This window comes from Lissotriton helveticus, chromosome 5_1 (genome assembly GCF_964261635.1).
Source record: "Lissotriton helveticus chromosome 5_1, aLisHel1.1, whole genome shotgun sequence".
Classification (NCBI taxonomy): domain Eukaryota; kingdom Metazoa; phylum Chordata; class Amphibia; order Caudata; family Salamandridae; genus Lissotriton; species Lissotriton helveticus.
The window spans coordinates 2,036,546,303-2,036,568,187 of record NC_136065.1 but is presented as its reverse complement, the minus strand read 5'-3'; the positions used below and the strand labels follow the sequence as shown (position 1 = coordinate 2,036,568,187).

General features: G+C 45.7%; 1 protein-coding gene across 1 annotated transcript in view; it reads right to left on the bottom strand.

The window, feature by feature from the left end:
• Window positions 1-20,457, bottom strand: part of LOC144756224 (complement C4-like) — a 1,111,910-nt gene extending 1,091,453 nt beyond the window's left edge. The window contains exon 1 of the mRNA XM_078645841.1: window positions 20,301-20,457. Within this exon, the coding sequence (XP_078501967.1) occupies window positions 20,301-20,365 (65 nt within the window). The 5' untranslated portion in view covers window positions 20,366-20,457. The remainder of the gene's footprint in view (window positions 1-20,300) is intronic.
• Window positions 20,458-21,885: the final 1,428 nt, after the last annotated feature.

Here is a 21,885-nt window from a genome sequence, read left to right as displayed (position 1 = left end):
AAGACTGGTGTCTTCTGGGTATCCAATTTTCAGGAAAATGGTATGTGGACAAGGCTTTGCCGATGGGTTGCTCCATATCATGTTCTCTTTTGGAGTGTTTCAGTACTTTTCTACAATGGCACTTTACTCATCAGTCTGGTCACTCACTGGTAACGCACTACCTGGATGACTTTTTCTTTGTCGGGTCCCCGGGCTCCGCGGAGTGCCAGTCTGCTCTGGACACTTTCCAAGGGCTCATGGAGGATCTGGGAGTTCCTTTGGCTCCCGAGAAAACTATGGGTCCTGACACAGTCTTGTCCTTTTTGGGGATTGAACTTGATTCTGTGGCAATGCGGGCTCGCTTGCCTGAGGATAAGAAAGTGAAGATGCTGTATTTGCTGGACACTATGTTAGCAAAAAGGAAAGTGTTGGTGAAAGATGTTCAGGTGTTACTAGGCCATCTCAACTTTGCTTGTAGGGTCGTGAGAGCAGGAAGGACTTTTTGTCGTAGATTAGGCAGGGCTCTTGCAGGTCAACATTTGCCTCACCATAGGGTTCGATTGTCTGCTGGAGTCAAGGAGGATTTGAGAATGTGGAAATTTTTTCTCTCTTCCTTTAATGGTGTTCCTTTGCTTAGGGACGTTGACTTTCAATGGGATGTGCAAATGTTTTCGGATGCAGCTGGCAGTGATGGTTTTGGTCTGTATTGGAATGGAAGATGGTGTGCGGAACGTTGGCCGGATGAGTGGTTGAATGGTGGCCGCAGCATTACCTTTTTGGAACTTTTTCCTTTGCTGGTGGCTTTGACACTGTGGGGGGAGGTCTTGGCACATAAGAAAGTGCTTTTTCGTGTGGATAACATGGCTGTGGTGGAAATTGTGAATCGACAGTCTGCCAGGGATGAACAGGTCTTGAAGCTCATGAGAGTTTTCGTGCTGGGTTGTTTGAAACACGACATTCACTTTCGTGCTTTGCACATTCCTGGGGTGGACAATGACATTGCGGATGCTCTGTCTCGTTCACAGTGGGGGAGATTCCGTGGACTGGCGAGGGAGGCAGACCAAGCACCGACCCCGATGCCGATTCATCTGTGGCACGTAGGCAACGTCGGGTCTTACAACTGGTGGTAGGTTCTTTGTCTGTGTCTATGCGTTCTGCTTATTCTCTGGCCTGGAGGGAATTTCTGGAGTCTGGCGCTTGTAGGCGTGAGGAGGTTTGGCGTCGTTCGGAGGATGTCGTGAATTTCATCCTGGATCTCATGGACAAAGGGCTGACTAAGGTGACTATCGCCGGTAAATTAGCGGGGATAGCATTTATGGGCAAGTTGTTATGGGGTTATCCTCCGTCAGCAGGGGAGATTGGCAGGAGGATGCTTGAGGGTTGGGCCAGAGAACAAGGGCACACCAGTAGACTCAGGGCTCCTTTATCTTGGCAGATTCTGGCACGTTTGATAACTGTTCTCCCTGAGGTTTGTTCTGATGACTTTGAGTCATGCTTATTTTCCATGTTAATGGCATTCATGTTTTTTGGAGCTTTTAGGGTTTCGGAGTTGTTAGGCTCGAAATGCAAGTGTGGCCTATTTTGGCGGGATGTTTTTTGTTCGGATGAAGGGGTACATGTATGGTTACCCAGCTCCAAAACTGATCAGACTAAGAAGGGGAAGGGTGTGTGGTTGCAGGCGCGTGCCCCACGGCTTACTTGCCCTTTACTACTAGCGCGGCGCTGGCGCTCTTTGTGTGGGGGTGGTGATGATGTACTCGTTTTTCAGCATATTGATGGCACCCTGGTTACAGCATACCAATTCCGCATGGTTTTGCGCAAAGCGTTGGAACACTTGGGTCTGGATGGGAGTCTATATGGGACACATTCATTCCGGATTGGGGCTGCAACTGAAGCCTTTAATAGAGGTTGGACTCAAAGGGATATCATGAGGCTGGGTCGTTGGTCTTCAAACTGCTTTCAGCGTTACGTGAGAAGTCAAGCGGAGGAGGCGCATGCGTCATCTTCCTTCCCATGAGCTCTAACTCTGTTTTCTTTTATAGGATCTGTTGCTGGGCCTCGTTCTCCTGTGGTGACAGTCTGGATAGTTGGGCATTCCTTCGTGAAGTGGGCCCGAGTCCAGGCGGCACAGAGTTACTTTGGAGAACTTCTGGGTTTTAACGCTAGTATGTTCAATGTGGTTTGGAAGGGGAAAGGTGGGATGCTCTGGAGAGAGTTAATCCCTTGTCTTAACAACAATATGGTGGGCGGGCTGTGTCCTGATATTCTGGTCATCCATCTGGGGGAAAACGATCTTTGTGCTACCAAAGGTGTAGTGTTACTTCGAGCTATTAAGAAGGATTTGGGCCTTATCAAAGAGCTTTGGGCTGGGTGCCATGTCTATTGGACTGAATTAATACCGCGTAGGATCTGGAGAGGAGCGGTCAACCCCAAGGCGGTTGACAGGGCTAGGAAGAAAGTAAACTCAGAGGTTTCGCGCTGCTGCCGTGGTCTTGGTTTTAGCACGATTTCCCATAGGGAAATTAAGTTTGAGACTGTGGAATTCTTCAGAGATGATGGTGTTCACCTGTCCAGAGTGGGTATGGACCTATACTTGTTGGAGTTAAGTGAGGTGTTGGCGCGTTCGCTAGCTATGCAACGTTAATGTTGGTTCGGTTCTGTTTTTAGTTTACCGGTGGGGGGGGCAGAAAGGGAGGTGGTGTCGTTTCTCTCCCCCTCCTACCTTTCTGGGTGGCGGGGTTTTTGGTTGCCCCGGTGCTGTTTATGGTAGATTGTTTGATGAGTATTGGATTGATTCTTTGATTGACAGGTTCAGGGGAAGTTGGTCATTGTTTGACCGTTCAGGTTTTGGGGGGTATTGGCAGGAGTGAAGGGTCAGGCAGGGTTTATGGTTAAAGAGGGCCTGGCTTTCAATATGTGATTGGGGTTTTGATGAATAAGGGGTTAAATGATGACGTAATGATTGAATTAATGACGTAATGTTTATTGATGATGTTATGTTTATAATGTTGTTGTAATGGTTTAATGCTGTATTGTTGGGTGGGGGAGGGGTCAAAGAATTTTAAGGGAGGGGGTGGGGGGCGGGGTTTGTAGTTAATTATTTATTTAGTGAGAGATAGTTTTGTAAGGCGTTGCCAAGGTTTTATATTTGTAATGTGCACCTGTTTCCTAATAAAGCGGCCTTTTTCACACTCAAAACAATTCTGGTCTACGTTTCTCCCACCCCTCGCCCTCCCTCCCAAATCGGCGTGCTGCTGTTCTCCGTACTTTTAAACAAAGGACCTATGCTTGAAGGTCTGTGCCTTCATTCGAGTGCCCCTCATCGGAAGGTCAAGCAGGAGCAGGAATTTATTGGCGGCTGCCTTGCCGCCGAGGGAGCACCACCTCATGTAAAATGAGGGCCACTGGGGTCGGACCTGCCGGCTTCTGTTTGTGGAGTGGAGACCATAGATAAGGAGGGAAACAACAGCAAAGGCCCATCTGCGGGCTTTTAAGGAAATTTCAGCAGGGAAATTCATGCACTTCAAAGGGAACGTATTTCCCCACGGAACTGCCTCTCCCATAATGCAACGTACAGCATTCATACAGAACAGCCCATACAGGGCGCACAACTGATTAATTTAAGGGAGGAGAGACCAGGTGTGCATTTCATGTCACCACGAGATGCCTTTGATAAAGAATTGTATTTGAAACGCGTCAGGCAGTGAGTGTCAGCTGTGATAGATATCGGCTTGCTGCTGTTCTCCGTACTTTTAAACAAAGGACCTATGCTTGAAGGTCTGTGCCTTCATTCGAGTGCCCCTCATCGGAAGGTCAAGCAAGAGCAGGAATATATATATATATAATGTGCTCTATTGGAAGTAGGTAGCTATAGTTAGGACCTTGTTTCTATTCAAAAAAGTTTTTCATTTTGCCAATATCTTTGGTGACATTTAACGGATCTTTGCGAAATTTTAAAACTATTGGCCCACTCACTTTTCAGCTGTTGTGTTGAACTTTTCTGGGTGATTCGTTAAGTGTGGGCCAAGAAAAAGGGTGGTCCCAAAACACGTTTTCTCCATGTTAATTTTCATAGGAAAATTTAGACACGGCTACAGCCCGAACTGCTGAACAGAATTACATCAAATTTGGCAATAAGGTAGCGCTTGATTCATAAAGCACTCTTATTGATAAAGAATGGTATTCGAAACGCATCAGGCAGTGAGTGACAGCTGTGAAAGATATCGGCGTGCTGCTGCTCTCCGTACTTTTAAACAAAGGACCTATGCTTGAAGGTCTGCACCTCATGTTTTATTGCGTACTGTCTCTGTGGAGTTGAAGTAGTTTTTACTCGGATTACACGGTGAGGTGACTCAGTTCAGTAGTTCCTAAGAAATGTAAACATCTCTCAGATATCCATATATCAACGCGAAGGATGCCCAAACCCTACCGATCTCGAGCCTACGATTGGTGGCAACAGTTCCAACCAGGAAGTGTTGGCAGCCATCCTGTGACGCAGTTGAACCACGTCACAAGGAAAAAGGTTGAAAAACATTAAAAATGAATAAAAGGGGGATGGGTAGAAACACTCTGACCCCCTAGGTCTGCTAGGGGGGGGGGGGCCACAGGGACCCCTAGGGCCCCAAAACATGTTATTTTTATTTTCAGTGGAAGTCGCGTAGGGTCTGTGAATCCCGTCGAAAAGGTTTTTTTGTTTTCAACGAAGCATGGTCTCCCGTGCTTTGTTTCCCTGTAGTCCCCGGGTGGGCCACGTCCCAGGGGCAGTTGTAAATAGATATGCGGGGCCAGCGCAGTCCCGGGGACCGCAACATCCCCGGAGCTTATAAACGGGGGGCCAGGCTGCCCCCGCAGCCCAGAGGACCGCCACCGCCCTGGAGGTATGTAGTTAAAAAATGCACGAGTGGGCTCCTGCCCACACTACGTGGTCCTGGCGACCGCCACCTCCCCAGGGCTTTAAAAAAAATGCATTGGTTGCTCCTGCCGCCCCACAGGCAGCCCCGGGTCCACCACCTCCCCAGGGCTATTTAGTAATTAGGTGTGGGGGGGCTCCTGCCCCCTCAAGCAGCTCCTGGGACCACCACTACCCCGGGGCTACACTCAAAAAAATGTGTAGGGCGGTGCTGCTCCTGCCATGCCATAGCAAACACTGCTTCGCTTCATGGAAGCAAGAGCAGGAAAAATGCTCTCGCTTCCATGATGCGAAACAGAATGGCTTTTGGGCAGAGCGAGATGCATGTTTTTCCATCTCCTTGGAATTGGGGATGTCCATTGCATAGCAGAAAAATTAAAACCAGGATACCCACTACTAGTTGGAGGGCCAGCGGAAGCCCTCCAAAAAAAGCTTCCCAATACGGAGTGTATTAATGATGGAATTTCTCCGAAGATCATCTGAAAGGTACTTACTAGCCCGGAACCTATGGTCTTAAATGGGTGTACTATCCCACTTGTATCAGACATTTTAAAGATAGGATGTACCATTTCTCCGAAATGGAGCGGGACGTTCGCTCGGACTAAATACTGTATCACAGCTGAAGACCTTGCAACCTGAAGATCAAAAGTCTCTTGGGCTGAGGTTAAGGCCACCTCCTTCTGTAAAAGTATGGCTTTCAGCCTGCTCACAGAATCAAACCGTATAAGGGAAACATACAATTAAGGCCAAAGTGACTGTGTGGGGCAATTTTCAATCACACCTTGATATTCAAGTTGATATAAGATCTCCCTGACTTATTTTTTCGCCTCACGTTTTATTGCGTACTGTCTCTGTGGAGTTGAAGTAGTTTTTACTGGGATTACACGGTGAGGTGACTCAGCATCCCACCCCATATGATTGTGGTATACTTGTACTAGAATTGCCATTAGCAGCAGTGTTTGCTGTCTTCAACCCCCATGTATCCCCTGCTTTGTGGTCTGCCTGTACTTTTCATGAATCCTAACCGGTGCCCCTCCTATTGAGAATGCTCCTCCCCCAACTGGATGTTGTCTATAGAAGCTTGACAGCATGCACATTCTCACAACCTTTCAAACTTATCATATCCTTTCCATGGTATTAGAAATTGAAATTGGCCTCAAAGATACAGGAGTCAATGGCCTCATCTTCTTACTCTTGTGACAGGTCCAGTAGGAGCGGTGAGTCTTTACTAAGTGCCTCTGAAATGGCAAGTTTTACTCTAGATATATGGACTAGTGGATGGACATGCAAATGTGAAGTTGAAGATAAACTTACAGCTGCTCTTTCCACTTTTCCCAAAACTTTGAATGGACCTACAAATCGGGGTGTAAATTTAGAGCAAGATCCATGAATGGTTGGGAATTTGGTAAATAACCACACCTTATTCCTTTTCTGATAATCGAGTGCCTTTCTGTAATGTATATCAGGAAGCTGTTATAAGCTGGTATCACCTGCACCAGATGTTGGTGCGCTGCCTTCAGTATATCTTGAAGTCTGTGTAGAAGTACAGTAACAGAGGGAACAGAAGAAATAATAACTTTCTGTGGTAACATCTGAGGATGATATCCATAGGAACAAAAGAAGGGTGTTCTTCCTGATCACAAGTGATACATAGAGTGAGTTAAGGTACGCAAATTCTACTGAGGGAATCCACTTGTTCAGGCATCCAGGTAATTATTATTGGGCATTTGTAAAGCGCCTGGTGACGCCACTGGCGTGTCCCCTCGCTGTGATAAGTGGAGTGGTAGCTCCTCCCACTAAAGGCTACCTGCTGAAGAGGTGGGTTTTAAGCTTTTTCCTGAACAGGATTTCAGATGGTTCAAGTCGCAATTCTGGAGGTAGGACATTCCAGCATCTGGGGGCGAGATGTCTAAAGGATCTCCCTCCCATACGCGCCTTCCTTACTCTGGGTACCATTAGTAGCCCAGTCTGAGAAGACCGTAGGTTGCGGGTGGGCTCGTAGTGGGTCACCAAACTCTGAAGCGGTTCAGGGGCTTTCCCGCTCAGAATGCGATGGCATGTGGAGAGGGCTTTGAACTCAACCCTCTTCTACACAGGAAGCCAATGGAGGGCTTGAAGAGCAGGTTTGGAGGGTGACCTCCTGGGGAGTCTGAGTACAAGCTGCGCCGCGGCGTTTTGGAGCACTTGGAGGCGGCCCATGACCTTCTCGTGGCCCCCAGATAAAGCAAGTTCCCATAATCAAGTCGCGAGGTGACCAGGGCATGCACCAGCGTCCTTCGAGCAGAAATAGGAAGCAGGTCTAAGACTTTCCTTAAGGCTCTTAGGACACCGAAGCATACCCCCGTCACCCGGCTGATCTGGGGACCAAAGGCAAGGTCTTTATCCAGCCACACGCCAAGGTTCCTGGCCTTATGGCAAGGAACGGGGATCTCGCCCAGGCAGGGTGGCCACCACGCCGACGACCAAGCAGAGGGCCCACCACGAGCACCTCAGTCTTGCTACCGTTCAGCTTTAAACAGTTTGCGGACATCCAGGCTGCAAGATCTTGCATGCAGTTCCTGAAGATGACTGCTGTAAGACCGGGTGTACGCGATAGGGAGACGACCAACTGCGTGTCGTCGGCGTAGGACACCAGGCGAAGGCCGTGTCCCTCCACGATGGCCGCTAGGGGGGAGACATAGATATTAAATAGGGTTGGGCTCAGGGACGAACCCTGAGGCACGCCCTGGCCCAACTCAATCTCCCTCGAATAGCATTCACCCAACCTGACCTGGAAACACCTGTCAGACAGGAAGGACCTGATCCAGCCGAGCGCAGCGCCTGTAACCCCACCTTCATTCAGACACTGTAGCAAGGTGGAATGTGCTACAGTGTCGAATGCTGCGCTTAAGTCGAGCAAGATCAAGGCCATGGTTTGGCCCTCATCCACGCCCTGTCGAAGTGCTTCAACCGCCACAAGAAGTGCCGATTCCGTCGAGTGACGGGGACGGAAGCCAAATTGCGAGTCGTGGAGTAGCGAAGCCTCCTCCACGAACTGCATGAGTTGTACATTGGCTATTTTTTCCGCCACTTTAGCCATATAGGGCAGGAGGGAGATGGGGCGGAGGTTGTCAAGTTTTTCGAAATTCACATTGGCTTTTTTTTGCAGGGGGAGTACAATTGCTTGCTTCCAGGCTTTGGGGACACTCTCGGATTTGAAGGAGGTATCTAAAAGGTGGCGGACATAGGGTTCTAGTTCTTGCAGGCTGCCCTTAAGTCGACTGGGAGTCGTCGGATCTCGTGGGGAGCCAGATTTAATCGACCCGCAAATACGAATTAGTTCTTCAGTTGGAGGGGTGGCAAAGGAGATTAGCTGTCGTTCTCCCTTGGTTTTAGTGCTCTCCCCCTGTGGAGGACTGTTGTTTGCCCGTTGAGGAAAGGAGTTGTAGATGTTAATAACTTTATTAGCAAAGAACTCTGCGATACGATCGCAGCCCTCCGTAGTGCAAAGTTTCGTGGGCAACACAGCGGGCTTCCCAACTGCAATAGATTTATAGATTGAGAAGAGTTCCTTGGTGGACTGTTCGGCTTCTTCAATCTTAGTGCAGAAGTACAGTGATTTGCCCTTTCGTAGCAACTTATGGTAGCTACGCCTGCAGTCAATGTACTCTGCTTTGGCGGGGGTGGAATAGGCAATCCTCCATTGCCTTTCGGCCCGTTTGCATACTGCTTTAGCCACCCGCATATCCTCATTGTACCAGGGGGCTGATCTTTCAGCTCGACCCCCCATTTTGGCCGCACCAAGTGGAGCCACCAGGTCCAGGGCCTCCGTAATTCGTTGGTCTAGGTTGAAATTAATTTCTTCCACGCCCACACCACCGGGAGGACCCTTCGCAATTAACGCCTGATTGAATAGGGCTTGGGAGAACGCCGCCCATCTCCGCCTAGGATGATTGTCAGCAGGAGTGTCGGCCACACAAGGTCCCTGTGTCCCAATGGTAAATGGAATAAGATGGTGATCAGACCATGGGATGGGGACCGGGGTCTGAGCTTCCACTTGGTTCCAGTTTGCGAAAACTGGATCAAGAAGGTGGCCCATCTTGTGGGTAGGGTGTTGTACCTTCTGTTCAAACTGCAGGCTTGCCATTGTTAGACAAAGATCATTTGCTACTTTGTCCGCAAGGGTGTCTAGGTGTAAGTTTAGATCACCCAGGACTAGGTATTTGTCCGTACTTAATGCAGCTTCAGTGACGTCCTCCACAAGTTTCTCAATAAAGGCTGTAGAAGGGCCAGGCGGGCGGTAGATCAAAAGGCCTTTCAAGGTGAAGTTGCCATTTATCGTAATAGAGAAGGCACCAGCTTCACTACCCTCAATATTCGTACGTTCTAGCTGACATTGGTAGTCATGTTTAGCAACTATGGCTATAATCTACCAGGAAGCATTCTAAATATTTTTCCAGACATTGAATTAAACATTCACTTTGTCCATCAGTCTTTGGGTGATAGCTAGCAGGTTTGAAAGGTCTGGCAGCCCCATATTTTTTATTAACTCCCTCCAAAAAAGTGCTAAGAATATCGTCCCTTTATCTACAGGGATGTGATATTCCTATAGCCCAACTTCCAGGCCATATTGTTTGGGGTCAAGGGTTACATGTTTTCAGGTGTATGTTGTCCTTGGGACAAGTAGGCCCAACCCCCTTCAGCAGAAACCCTTTGGCTGCCAGTTTGCAGTACCACATTATGGATCAGGGAAGGGCACTGTCTGCAGTTAAGGTAATATTTTTGCCCATATGTTAATGCTGTTCAAACTTCTATTACGGTTCATTAATTGAAAGCCTTTATTATGAGGGTGAGTAAATGTTGTAAGTTCCGACTGCACTACTGACAGTGGTACCAGTACAAAAACGTATACACGTTTTCAAAGTTCAGCAATATGAGGCTATGTATAATGGTCTCAGAATATTCTCTGAGTTTATGCAAATATTTGCAGAAGCTTGAAAGCAAGATTGATTCTTTGCTTTCAAAATAAAATGCTAATAAAAAAAATTAAAGCAGAAAAAAGAACACTTTGCTAAACTACTCTAAAATGTCAAGTACCCTTTCTTTGCAGCATCATTTAGTAACGTGTTGATGCATGCTAGTATTTCCCAAAATCATTCATAATGGAATATCAGGTTCAATACGTATACAAATAAACAAGCACTGGCAAATCCTGTAGGTCTGAAATTAGTGGTCAGCTTTTCAGTTTTGTCAATGTGTGACTTGTTTTGGCATGATTTTTGTAAAACCTTAGTGGTGTGGGAGCTGCCATTATAACAAACAATGGCAAAAGCAAAAATTGTTTTTGGTCTCAAAAAGCACACACTGTTACAGGAGTTACTGGCACTGAGCAAAACTACTTTGTGTGCCGATATGCTCCTTGTGAAAGAGCAGAATGCTGTCACTCACAGGAAAGCCAGCCGATACAAAGAGAGAGTCCAAATTTTAATAAATACAAAAGGTCACAGTCAACGCCAGACCAAATTGGGGGCCCAATTATTAAAGAAAGTTTCAAAAGTGCACCCATGGGATATGTCCTTGCATTAAGTGCAGCTATACAGCTTTAGTGAATTCCCAAGAATTTACAGAAATAGGACAAGAAATAGTACTCCTAGAAAATATTTGTGAACTGCATTTTAGCATGAGCAAATATGCATGGGTAGATTTGCTCTTGCGAAAATCTGAGTGTTTGCAAGTTCACTTTCCCTCCAAACACTTTTTTCCCAACTCTGGAAGAAAGTTTACATCTGCCATTGTCATTAGTAAATTTCCAACATTTGTCAGTAAGGGAAAAGATTAGAGAAGAGTTGTTGAAAACCCTTAAAACATGCAAGTTAGTAGGTTTGCACCGAATCAAAAAGGCATTTTATCCTTGCCCTGGAACTATTGCTTACAACTACCTTCAGCCCCAGTATGTAGATCTGCGGAAACGTGGCAACATAAGGGGATTGATAGTATTCAAACATTACTATGGACTCAGCCCTGGCATAATCAGAAAGGAGCTATCAGAACTCTTATATAATGAGATTGCATGGCACCAAAGGGCCAAGTTGATTTTGTTATAGGACAAGCAGATTTATGAAGCAACCTGTCCCATGGACAAGTAGATAGTTTAATAAATTCCACACCCCTGATCTGTAATTATGATTTCTGGAACGCCATGGAGATGAACAATTTCAACAATAAAAATATTAGCTAAGTTAACAGCTCTGAGAAGCTTCTTCAACGGAATGAAGTATCTCATCGTTGTGACGTAATCAATGACAGCCAACAATGTTATATAACGGTTAGATGGTAATTTAGTCAATTATAAAGTCCATCAAAATCAGACAAAGATTCTGAATAACCTATAGAAACTGTAGAAGCCATTGTACCTTTGTACTTTTCTCACATGTTTACCTTTGCAGTATCCATACTGATTTTAATCCTGGAAAATGCAACATACAAATAAGTGAACACCCCTTACCAGTTTCATCAGCGGGGGTGAATGAGATGAGTCCTGGGCCAACTTGAAATCCAGTCAAGAGCCCCAAGACGATGCTGCAAACACATTGGACAGAGGTAGAATAAAGATAAATAGGCAAACACACTAACATAAGGGTATAGCTTAAATGAGTACTAAAAGGAAGATCGAGGGACCCAAAAGGGATAAAAATAAAAATAAAAAAACATGAGGGATAGATACGAGTGCAAACTGCTATGCGAGCGTGATGCCAACACAACTAATGCCAGAAGACTACGAGCTATGGGTAGCCTTTGCTCTACCTCCATTAACCTGGAAATGACACCAGACTCAGGAACTGAGTGACTATCTACCTTGTTTCTGTTCTCCTTAATTTCCAATGACCTGCATTCCAAAGTGTCAAGCTGGTGTAGCTTATGCTTAGAGGTCTGCCTGTACATTGACTGAATACTGACATTACCCCCCTCTGAAGTGTGCCCCTCCAATGGATGATGTCTATAGAACCCTCTCACCACCTTGGGAGCATGGACAAGCACTGAAGGTTTCCAAGACCTTTTAAAACATCATGGGGCATATTATCAAGCACGGCGTTAACATTATCGCCGCTTTAGCGGCAGACAACTGCAGCTAAAGCGGCGATAATGGGCTTGATAATATGCCCTTGTGAATTCCCATAGAAGCCCATGTTCACACCAGAACATGGGCTTCCATGGGAATTCACAAGGGCATATTATCAAGCCCATTATAGCCGATTTAGCGGCAGTTTTCAACCGCTAAAGCGGCGATAATGTTAACGTTGTTTCTTGATAATATGCCCCCATATTCTTTAGAGACCACTAGATATTGTAACTGACCGCATGGAGACAGAAGCCAATGATCTCCTCATCTTCTTACTCTGATGACCCACCTGTTAGAACTGGTGGAGGTTTGCTAAGTGCATCAGAAATTACTTGTTTGACAATGGTACATGGAATACTGTGTGAATGTGCCTAGGTGAGGGTAGTGAACAACGTGTAGCTGACCCTTCCACCTTTCCTGAAACTTTGAATGGGCCCATTCTCCTCAGTTTCCACTGACCCATTTTCATTGTCTCCAGCCCCCAGTACCTTATGCTATGTTGTTTGCCTGCACTTTGCCTTAACATGGACATGTGTGAAGACGTTATGGTAGAACCAGAAATAAGTTGAATGAAAAACAAGTCTCTACCCCTAGCTTTCCACAGCAACCGTTCAGACACCATCCCTGGCTGCTTTGCAAACCATGGCATCCTCATTGAATGACCAACACCTTGCACAGGCTAAAGACGTTCAACACTAGCACCAGCACCTCACAGATCTACTAAAAACCTTGTTCGTTGGTTACCATCTAACAAAACTACAAAGAGCCATGGAAGAGCCACTTCAAACCTGCGAGCAAGATGTCAATAAATAGGTATTAATATAGTTTGGAAATAGCTATAGTCTATCTATCATATTACTACAGTGGATGCCTGGCCCTGCTAATATTAATTTTGGGCAGTAGAAATGTCTGTTGATTAAGGGTGACCGTAACTAGTAACACCATCCTTCCAGTTCCTTTAAAACTGGATCACTGCAACCAGATAACATCTCAGAACCTCACTAGAGTCAGACAATCACTATGTCACTAAAGGCCAAGAAACAGCCTGGCTCTCCAAAGTGAAAGCCAACCATCATTGATGTTCAATCTGCTCATACCACTGTAATATTGGTGCTGTCTTCCACATGCCCTGACCATGATCCACCTGCCCCAAAGTGTCGTGCCGTGACTCTTTAGCGGTCTTATGCCAGCCCACATGCGGTGCACAGAAAGCCCACGCACAGTCCTGTTCAAGGCACCTCCCCACGCAACAGATGGTCTTGTCGCAGCTGCACTGAATTACACCAAAGAGCGTCATGACCCAGAGCAAGATTTGAGAAGCTTGTCAACGAGTTTCCACCCTCTCGCAGACTGTCTTCGGAGAGTCAAGTAACACAACCAAAGGAGTTCAAGCACCATGACCAATGGGACTCCAGAAATACTCCTGATGAAGGTTTGAAAGTCCTGTACAGTATCCACAAAGTGTCCCGAGCATCAGCAGGGCAGACCAGCTCTGTACTCTCCGGATATGATCCTACCCAATATGTCATCTTCACAAAACCTGTATATGTAATACAGAATGCTAACAAGAATATGGGAGATCTGGTTTGAGAGCAACTACTGTCGGAGAGCCTGGTGATATGCTGTTAAAGGAAAAATATGTATATATATTTTTTTTTTTTTAAACATATTTTTATTATTTTGTGCATAGAAAACCGCTGAGAATCACTGTACCAAGGCCGCCATTTCGCAGATGGCTCATGCTGCCACAGGATAGAAAACAAATATCAAATAGTTCTCTCCCCCTTCTAAGCCGTAAATCTCTCCCCCCTCCCTACTCCTCCCTCCCCCTGCCAGTGTGCCTCACTTAGGTCGGTCACAGGAAGAGCAACCGGCCATCCAACCGCATAGCCAGTTGACCATAGAGAAAATAAATTCTGTATCAGGTTAAAACGTCCTCGCAGAGACAGGCAAGGCCCTACTCCCACAGCCGAATCCACTAACATTGTTAGCCCTGGATGGCGGTCAGGCTTCCCTCCAGTTCACTCACTCATCCCATTCACACTCAGTGCATTCTCTATCTGTCTGGTGCTGGGGGTTGGTCCCCCCGAGGTGACTCAGCATTCACCTCTCCATCCTCCTCGTCAGTATCTACAGATGGGGCAAGCAATTCGGCCACCAGCGCCTCCCACGCTCTCGCCGTTTCCAACGCCTTGTCATTAGCTAAACGCCTAGCCAATTGCAGACGGAGCGTCCCTTCGCTACCCGCCCAAGTCAAGAAACTCACCCGCCACCGCTGGTAGCTAGGACCCGTCCTTGCCTTCCAATGCATGGTAAGTTTCCTTTTTGCCATAATCATCCCCAAGTCATAAAACTTGCTCGTAACTTTCGTGTTGGGGGTGTGCGGGAACCAGAGCAACAGACAAGGCGTCATCTCAGCCTCCAACATCCGCCCTGTCACGTTGTTCAGACACGTCACTACCTCTTCCCAGAAGGATCCCAACCCTGCGCAGGACCAGAACATATGCAGGATATCAGCACCGTCTGCGTTACATCTCGGGCATGTCGAGCAGGAAACACCAAAGTACCACAGTATCTTGGCCGGGGTCAAATACGCCCTATGTAGCGTGAAAAACTGTACCAGCTGGAACCGGGCATTACGCGTGCCCTTCCAGGCCCGCCGTAGCAATTGGGGCCACGTTGTTTCCGGTATGGGTCACAGGAAAAATACATATATGAGAACTTTGAATTCACTGTCTGTTGAGCGTCTCTGGCCAGCCCACTGGTTGCTGTTGATGCCCAAAGGTGGAGCCCTTCAGATGGTCCTTCTAAATCTATCTCGCTCTGCTGATCTCAGCTAAATGTCCGCTGGGCAGAGATTTAAAGTTGCCCTGTGGATCGGCTCAAGGCCCTTTCAATCGTCCAGCGAGCTTTTTATGGACATAGTCCATAGAATATTTAGGCTAAACTGTGCTGTCAACTCCTTCTCCAACTTCTTGGAGCGCCTCTTGGTAGTAGATCCTTCTCAGTACTGATTCTTCAGATCTGGAGCCAGCAGCGTGCTGCCATTCATCTGACTGGCCGCCACAATTTCTTAAGCCCTTTAAAGAGCATTTGTTTTTTTAGCAGAATGCAACCCTGTGGCAAGGACAGTCCTAACACCAATATGTCATCTAGTGAAGGCTGAGCTGATAAATTCCTGGCTCAGTCACTGAGATTCTCCATGCCCTTGAAGCTCAAGGGCTATATTAAAGCCATTGTAGGAAGCTGCCAGTTCTAGCAGATTCCATCGGTTGCCACAGACACTGACAGCTCATGGTCCAAAGGTGCCTAAGTGCCCTAATAGCAAATATTGGCATAAAACCTGTTATATTAAACAGCTGCAAAATACACAGATTTCCTGACAAAAATGAACGCATGCAGGGACAAAGTCAATAGGTTTCTCTTTTGTACAGGGCTCGAGTCGGGGTACCACGCGGGTGGACGGCGTCCCCCCACTTATTTTACCGGGAGCTCGATAACTGGAGCAAATGGAGCCACACATTCACTCTTTGGCCTCTCTGGGGCGAGATCTCGCCCCAGAGAGGCCAAAGAGTGAATGTGTGGCTCCATTTGTTAAGGGGTGAGGGAGGGGAGCCAATGAGTCTGATGGTGCAAGCCATTTTTTGTGACGTCACTTCCTGTCGTGACGTCAGCGTCCCCCTATTCTTTTTTTAGGACTTGTGCCCTGCTTTTGTACAACAAAACCACACAAAGGAATGCAGTATTTGGGTACATATGCACAAAAGAGCATTTAGGCATAACACCTGCTCTCTATCAGACATAAAGGCACTGACACACACAATAATAGATGCGTGAAGTACCACAGACCAAGAGATCTACACACTACTAAGAGAAAGAGTGATGTGCACCGGTGGAGTACCAGCGAATCGATGCATTTCTTACATGAAATTACACTGTTATGCCACTTTGCGTAATCACGCTACGTCCGCATTACTGTGAATACACAACGGCAGCAGGCGAGCAGCTGTTGTTTGCAGTGCTTCGTTTTTTAGATCTCTCCTGAGCCAGCGCATGCTTTGCTCTGTCGAGACATTTAGGGCCATATTATCAAGAAAGGGCGATACATTATCGCAGCTTTTATCGGCAGGAAACTGCCAATAAAGCGGCGATAATGGGCTTGATAATATGCCCTTGTGAATTCCCATAGCAGTCCAGGTTCTGGTGTTAACCTGGGCTGCTATGGGAATTCACAAGGACCTATTATCAAGCCCATTATCGCCGCTTTAGCGGCAGTTTCCTGCCGATAAAGCGGCGATAATTATGTCGCCTGTTCTTGATATTATGCCCCTTAGTGAGTAGGCTTTTAAAAGTCCAACCATAGCTTTTTCGGTGGCATGGAGCGTGTGGTTACGCGCACAGGCACGAGCAGAGGCGCCTGCTATCTGGCTTTCCTCTCGCTCTCCCAGCGTGCGCGCCTCTGTGTCTTGCTTGTGCTTTAACGCCCCTCCCCCAGCACAGAGCACATCTCGCGGCCCCGGGTCTTGTTGCTCCTTCTCTCTGGCTATACCATTAATAGTTAATACATACTCAAAAACGTCACGTTTAGTAAACAGTTCTAGCATTTACAAGTCAAATTCCGGCCCGTTACACCAGTCCATCAGTCTATTTGTGGATTCATAGATATCTACTGATCCAGCGCTCCTTATGAAAAACTGTCTCACAAACGCTATCTATCATCACAATACTTACCATAAAACATATAACTCAAATAAAGGCCCATAAACCAACAAGAAAATTTTTGAGCAACTGAATCATGTGACCTAATTAATCAAATCTATTCACAAATTATTTACACGTTTATATACAACTGCAGTTTATCTATACTCACCATGGTTTTAAAACTGATATCATTAATAATTAGGCCACTAAGGCGAATGGATCAACTGATGGAAACTAGACCATGAATAAACAAGACCAGCTTGTCATTTCAAATCTAATTTTTATTAATCTTTAATCTCAAAGAAAGAGCATTTTAGTTAAGAATCTTTATTTTATTAGCAAATAAGAAATCAGCATTTTTAATAAGTAAATGGTTTATTAAACTGACACTCTCAAAGCAGAAATCAGAAAGCATGAATTAATAGCAGAATAATAGTTTTCCATACCCTATAACTAATTCCCTGTCTAATTCTCTCTCCACCTAGAAAGGAAAATTCACTTAAAAGTCTGCTGTCCTTACGTGCGCCAAAGAGTCCAACAGCACGTCACATCAGTCTGGCATCAGAAGAGGAGCGAGCCTCCTCCTGCTCAAAGTGCCAATTCTTATACCTTTCTGTCTAGCTAAACTTTCTACAAATTACATATTTTCTTAGAAATCCAGGTCTCTCATTGGCTGTGCCGTGTCAGTCCACGATAAAACATTAGGGGCCCGATGTAGGTAATCCCAGATTACCGATTCTTAAAGCAATGGCAATCGGGATGTAGGTATTTTAACCGATTCAATTACCAAATCGGTAAAATTTGGTAATAACCGAATTGGTATTTACCAATTCGGTAATTGCCATTGATTCCTATGGGCCTTGAGGCCCATAGGAATCAATGTCAATTACCGAATCGGTAAATACCGATTCGGTAATTGGGGGAAACATTGAAGGGTGGCAGGGTGTCACTTTGACACACTGTTGCACCCCTCAATTGTGTATGGGTGCACATGTTACAGACATACATGCCCTTGGCATGTATGTCTGCAACATGGTACTGTTGGAAAAGCAAAAGAAATGCTTTTTCAAAGGTTTTCATTATTTACCACCAACTTATGGGTGGTGGTAAATAACGAATCCTAAAACGGGAAAAGCACTCATTTGAGTGCTCCCTACTTTTCAGATTCGGTAAGTTACCGATTCGGTATTTTTAAGAATCTGTAATTTACCGAATTCTTAAATACCGATTCGGTAAATTACCGAATCTGAAATGTACCACCTACATATGAAAAGCCTAATTCCGGTCGGTAACGGCTGAAATTCGGTAATTTCGGCCGTTACCGACCGGAATTAGGCTTCCTACATCTGGCCCTAGGTCACTACCGTTTCTTGACCAAGTCCAGGCTTTTCTTAAGCCCTATTGTCTCTCAATTTCCATGTCATTCTGCGAGTTTCAATCTGACTTCCTAGCCTTGGCAAACATGTCGGATTCCTGTCCTTGAGCCTTTCCTCCGAGTTCACGTTCTGCACAAAGAAAAGAACTGTTTTTCAAACATTTAATGGCAGCATGGTAAAAAGTCTTCACAACTGCGCATATGCGAGGCGCCACCCAGGACAAGCTTTTCGCATCTGAACCTCTGTCAGCCATCTTTTAGGCCGCTCTCTCGGAAACTATTATTAAACAAACTCAAGACATCAATTAATAAAAGAATTGAAACCCATTCTGTTACCCACCCCCAATACTAATTAAACCTGTTAATTATGTTACCTAGCGAAGCATACAAAAGCAGCATTTTATTTACCATTCTTCTTTCTTCTTTTGAACTGGACGAATCTCTGCGAGCATTTTATCACAGAAAAGACATAACGTAAGCACACAAAATAAGCACATGCCATTAGTTAAACAGCCGCATTTAATTCTGACAAAGACAATAGACTTGGTTAGTTTATTATTTCTCTTCGCAATTGCAACATAGAGCACATTAATTAAACCCACGTGTAATGATGCAAATAACTTTATACCATGTTGATTAGTAATTTCACCACATGCTTATTAATTCAAATAATATTGTTATGGAAGATTAACTTTGCAAGTTTGAACAAAATCTTGTTCATCACCTTGCTCCATCACTACAATTATAAAACCACTCTACTGCTATCACGGCTTGACCGGTGCTATTTAAAACCATAGGCATTTTAAGTATTCAGCGGTTGTAGGTATGAACTACTATTGACTGTGTGTAGTGTCAGACCTCTTTAATCAAACACCAGACACACACTCTTTCAGGTTTCTGCTTTTCCCCTTTTCCGTCTTTCTCTTCCTCCGTCTATCTGCATTGTGTGTTTTTCCTCACCTACTATCGGCAAATGAAATGTGATGCGAGGAAAAAGAAGTGCCGGTGGCCTCAACTACCGGCTGAAATTAAGCACTGACTGCAACTGACTTTCTTTTGTTATGCAGATGATTTGCTCTTCTTTCCCTGTCTGCGCCCATGTCCGTGCACCTCCGGATTTGCTCCAACATTCTTTCTGCTTTGTTCTCCACTTGTTTATTTCATATCTGTCCCCTTCTCTTCATCTCCATTACCATCTCTCAGCCTAAGTGGCGTAGCCTGCTACATCATGTCCTTCCTGCCTCTTTAAAACATCGAAAGAAAATAAATACATAATAGACTTTGCAAATGCGATCTAAAAATTGGGGTGTGAAATCGTCGTACATGGGTGCAACCGCGACGGCTCAGATCAAAGCTTTCTTAGGAGTTTAAAGGATTTTGAGCGTATTCAGCATTTAAAACCTTCCAACAAATATTCACATTAAATTTGAATACTTTTACCGTGACTCCGTTAGACTTGTGTCATAAGTCATAGATGGATTCCAAAATCAACTTTTGTTTAACGTGTGCAATACCCAGAACATGTAATATAAAAAATAGCACATTCCTTTCTGGTGTTACGGTATGGTATGCTACATTTGCGGTGTTATTTTATGTTCATGTTGTGATACTGTTATGTGTTGTATTGTTCGTAACGTGCATACTCTATTGTGATAGCAAACAGAACTTAAAATAGCACAAGGAAGATAACAGAAACAGCCGAAAGAGTAAGGAAATGTAGCTGAACCTTAATATTTTAATGAGCGTCTAAACTGAAGGTATTTGTCTGGGCTATGAATTCCTACTGGGGGAGCAATCTAGTTTCATGCAGAAAACTGAAAGAACACTCACCCGAGCTGCGCACATTTAAAACCCCATAACTTAAACAGGAAGGAGAGTACACCACCCACTTACCACCGTTCTGGGCACCCTGCAAGCCAGGCATCCCAGATACCCCCTATGCACATCTGGAGTCCCCAGGCCACACACAGAAAAACAAGCATTGGCATATCCAATAGGTCTCGCCTTTGAGACCTTATAAGTATTTAGTTATGCAGCACAATATCTTTACTGCAACAATATTAACTGTTGCATGGCTAAACACTTATAAGGTCCCAAAGGCGAGATCTATTGGCCCTGCTATGCCAATGCTTGTTTTTCACGAAATGAATCAAAGTAGGGTAAAATCCGGAGCTCCCTCACTGAAAACTGCAACCTCACAAATCCCAATTCCCCTTTATTAAAAAAGAAACACTCACGCTGGCGCCGGGCGGGCGAGGTTCACTAGGGCGCAGATCCATGCCAGTCTCACGAGGAGCTCCATGGCGGCGGGGGCTGGGGGTTCCCCTTCCCGGTGGCGCTCTGTGCTGTCAGGGGGTGCGACCTGGGCACCTTTACCCTTCAGAATAAGCCCATAGGGGGGTTAACGGGCTGAGAGTACCTAGGGAGGCTGGGCACGCCCTGTTTACTCTCCTAAACATTAACTTATCAAGAATTTCCCTCTGACACATTCCTGGCGTTGCACCCGAAAAATCCAAATTATCTGTTTTATGCGCTTCTGACGGTTTTCCTAGAATTATTATTATTATTTTGTTGCTGCTGACCGTTTTCCCCGAATTAAGACATTTACAGAGCCTGCCCAGAGAGCAGACCCCTGGCCGGTGCCGTATGGAGACATCCCAGCCCTGCTTGGAAGAAGCAGATGCCAGGGTTACTGCCTGGGCACTCTCCCATAGTCAGGGGTGCAGCACGTGCTGCTCCAGTGCAGATGGGGATCACCATAGGGTCACCGGGCACTGCACAGGCTACGTTTTCATGGTTTCAACTACTATGCTGTTGAGGGTCAGTGGTGTACCAGCAAAGGAGGTACTTCCGTCGCCTCAGGTGTGACCTTTGCTGCACTTGTGTGCTGTTTGGAGTCACCGCTGGGTCACAGGTCAGTAACTGGTTGCTCTCAACTCAGGTCTAATGTTTACAGATTAGCAGAAGATCTGAGGAATCTGAAGAAACCTGGAGCAGTGCTGTCTCTCTGGCTGGGAAGATAAATCAAAAACTAAAATGTTCGAATAGTAGGCTATTATTGAAAGGAGCATTTGGTTTTCCAGTACATTTTCCTCTTATCTTGGCTAAAAATTCATAAATTTTAAAGGGAATTCTGAAGAGAACTTCTTCAATTGTTCCAGTTCTATAGGGTTTTTGCCGGAGTACCAAGCAGGGCTCTTTTTCTGAAAGCAGCCCCCAATAACCTACTGGAGGTTGTCCCCATGGCTCATGTGTCACTGTCTGCAACGATGTGCCACCAGAAACCAGACAGCAGGCCTTTTCCATCCATGCACCCAGGATATGCAACAACATTCCTGCATCCAACGCGGCTCCAATTCAGGGCAGAGTTAAAAACTCACCCTCTTTAAAGAACACTACATCACAGTGCATTAACCTCTCACAACGCAGCTTCTTCCTCTCCTATTACTCGTAGACTTTACGCCGGTCTTTGACCTTTCGTCTTGAACTGGCAAATTTATATTTACATGACAAATTGAGGATAAAAATACATGTGCCAGAGGGAAAGTGCCTCTACTTCTACAATGTACGTTTAAGATCAAGGTCTAGGAATTTGCAATCCCAGACCTTGGCCTCCGTATGGGGCTTTGTCAGTACCATTAAGCCAGGATTCATGATTATCATTAGAGAAGACATGATGTAGGAAAGTGCCTCTTTTGGACCTGGTTGGCCCCCACTTTTTGCCAAAAAACAAGGTTGTTTTAATTGGAAGTGCACAGGGTTCCAGCCAACCAGGTCCCTTGTGCCAGTTCTGCTTCTCTAAACTGTTCCTGTTGTTTCCAC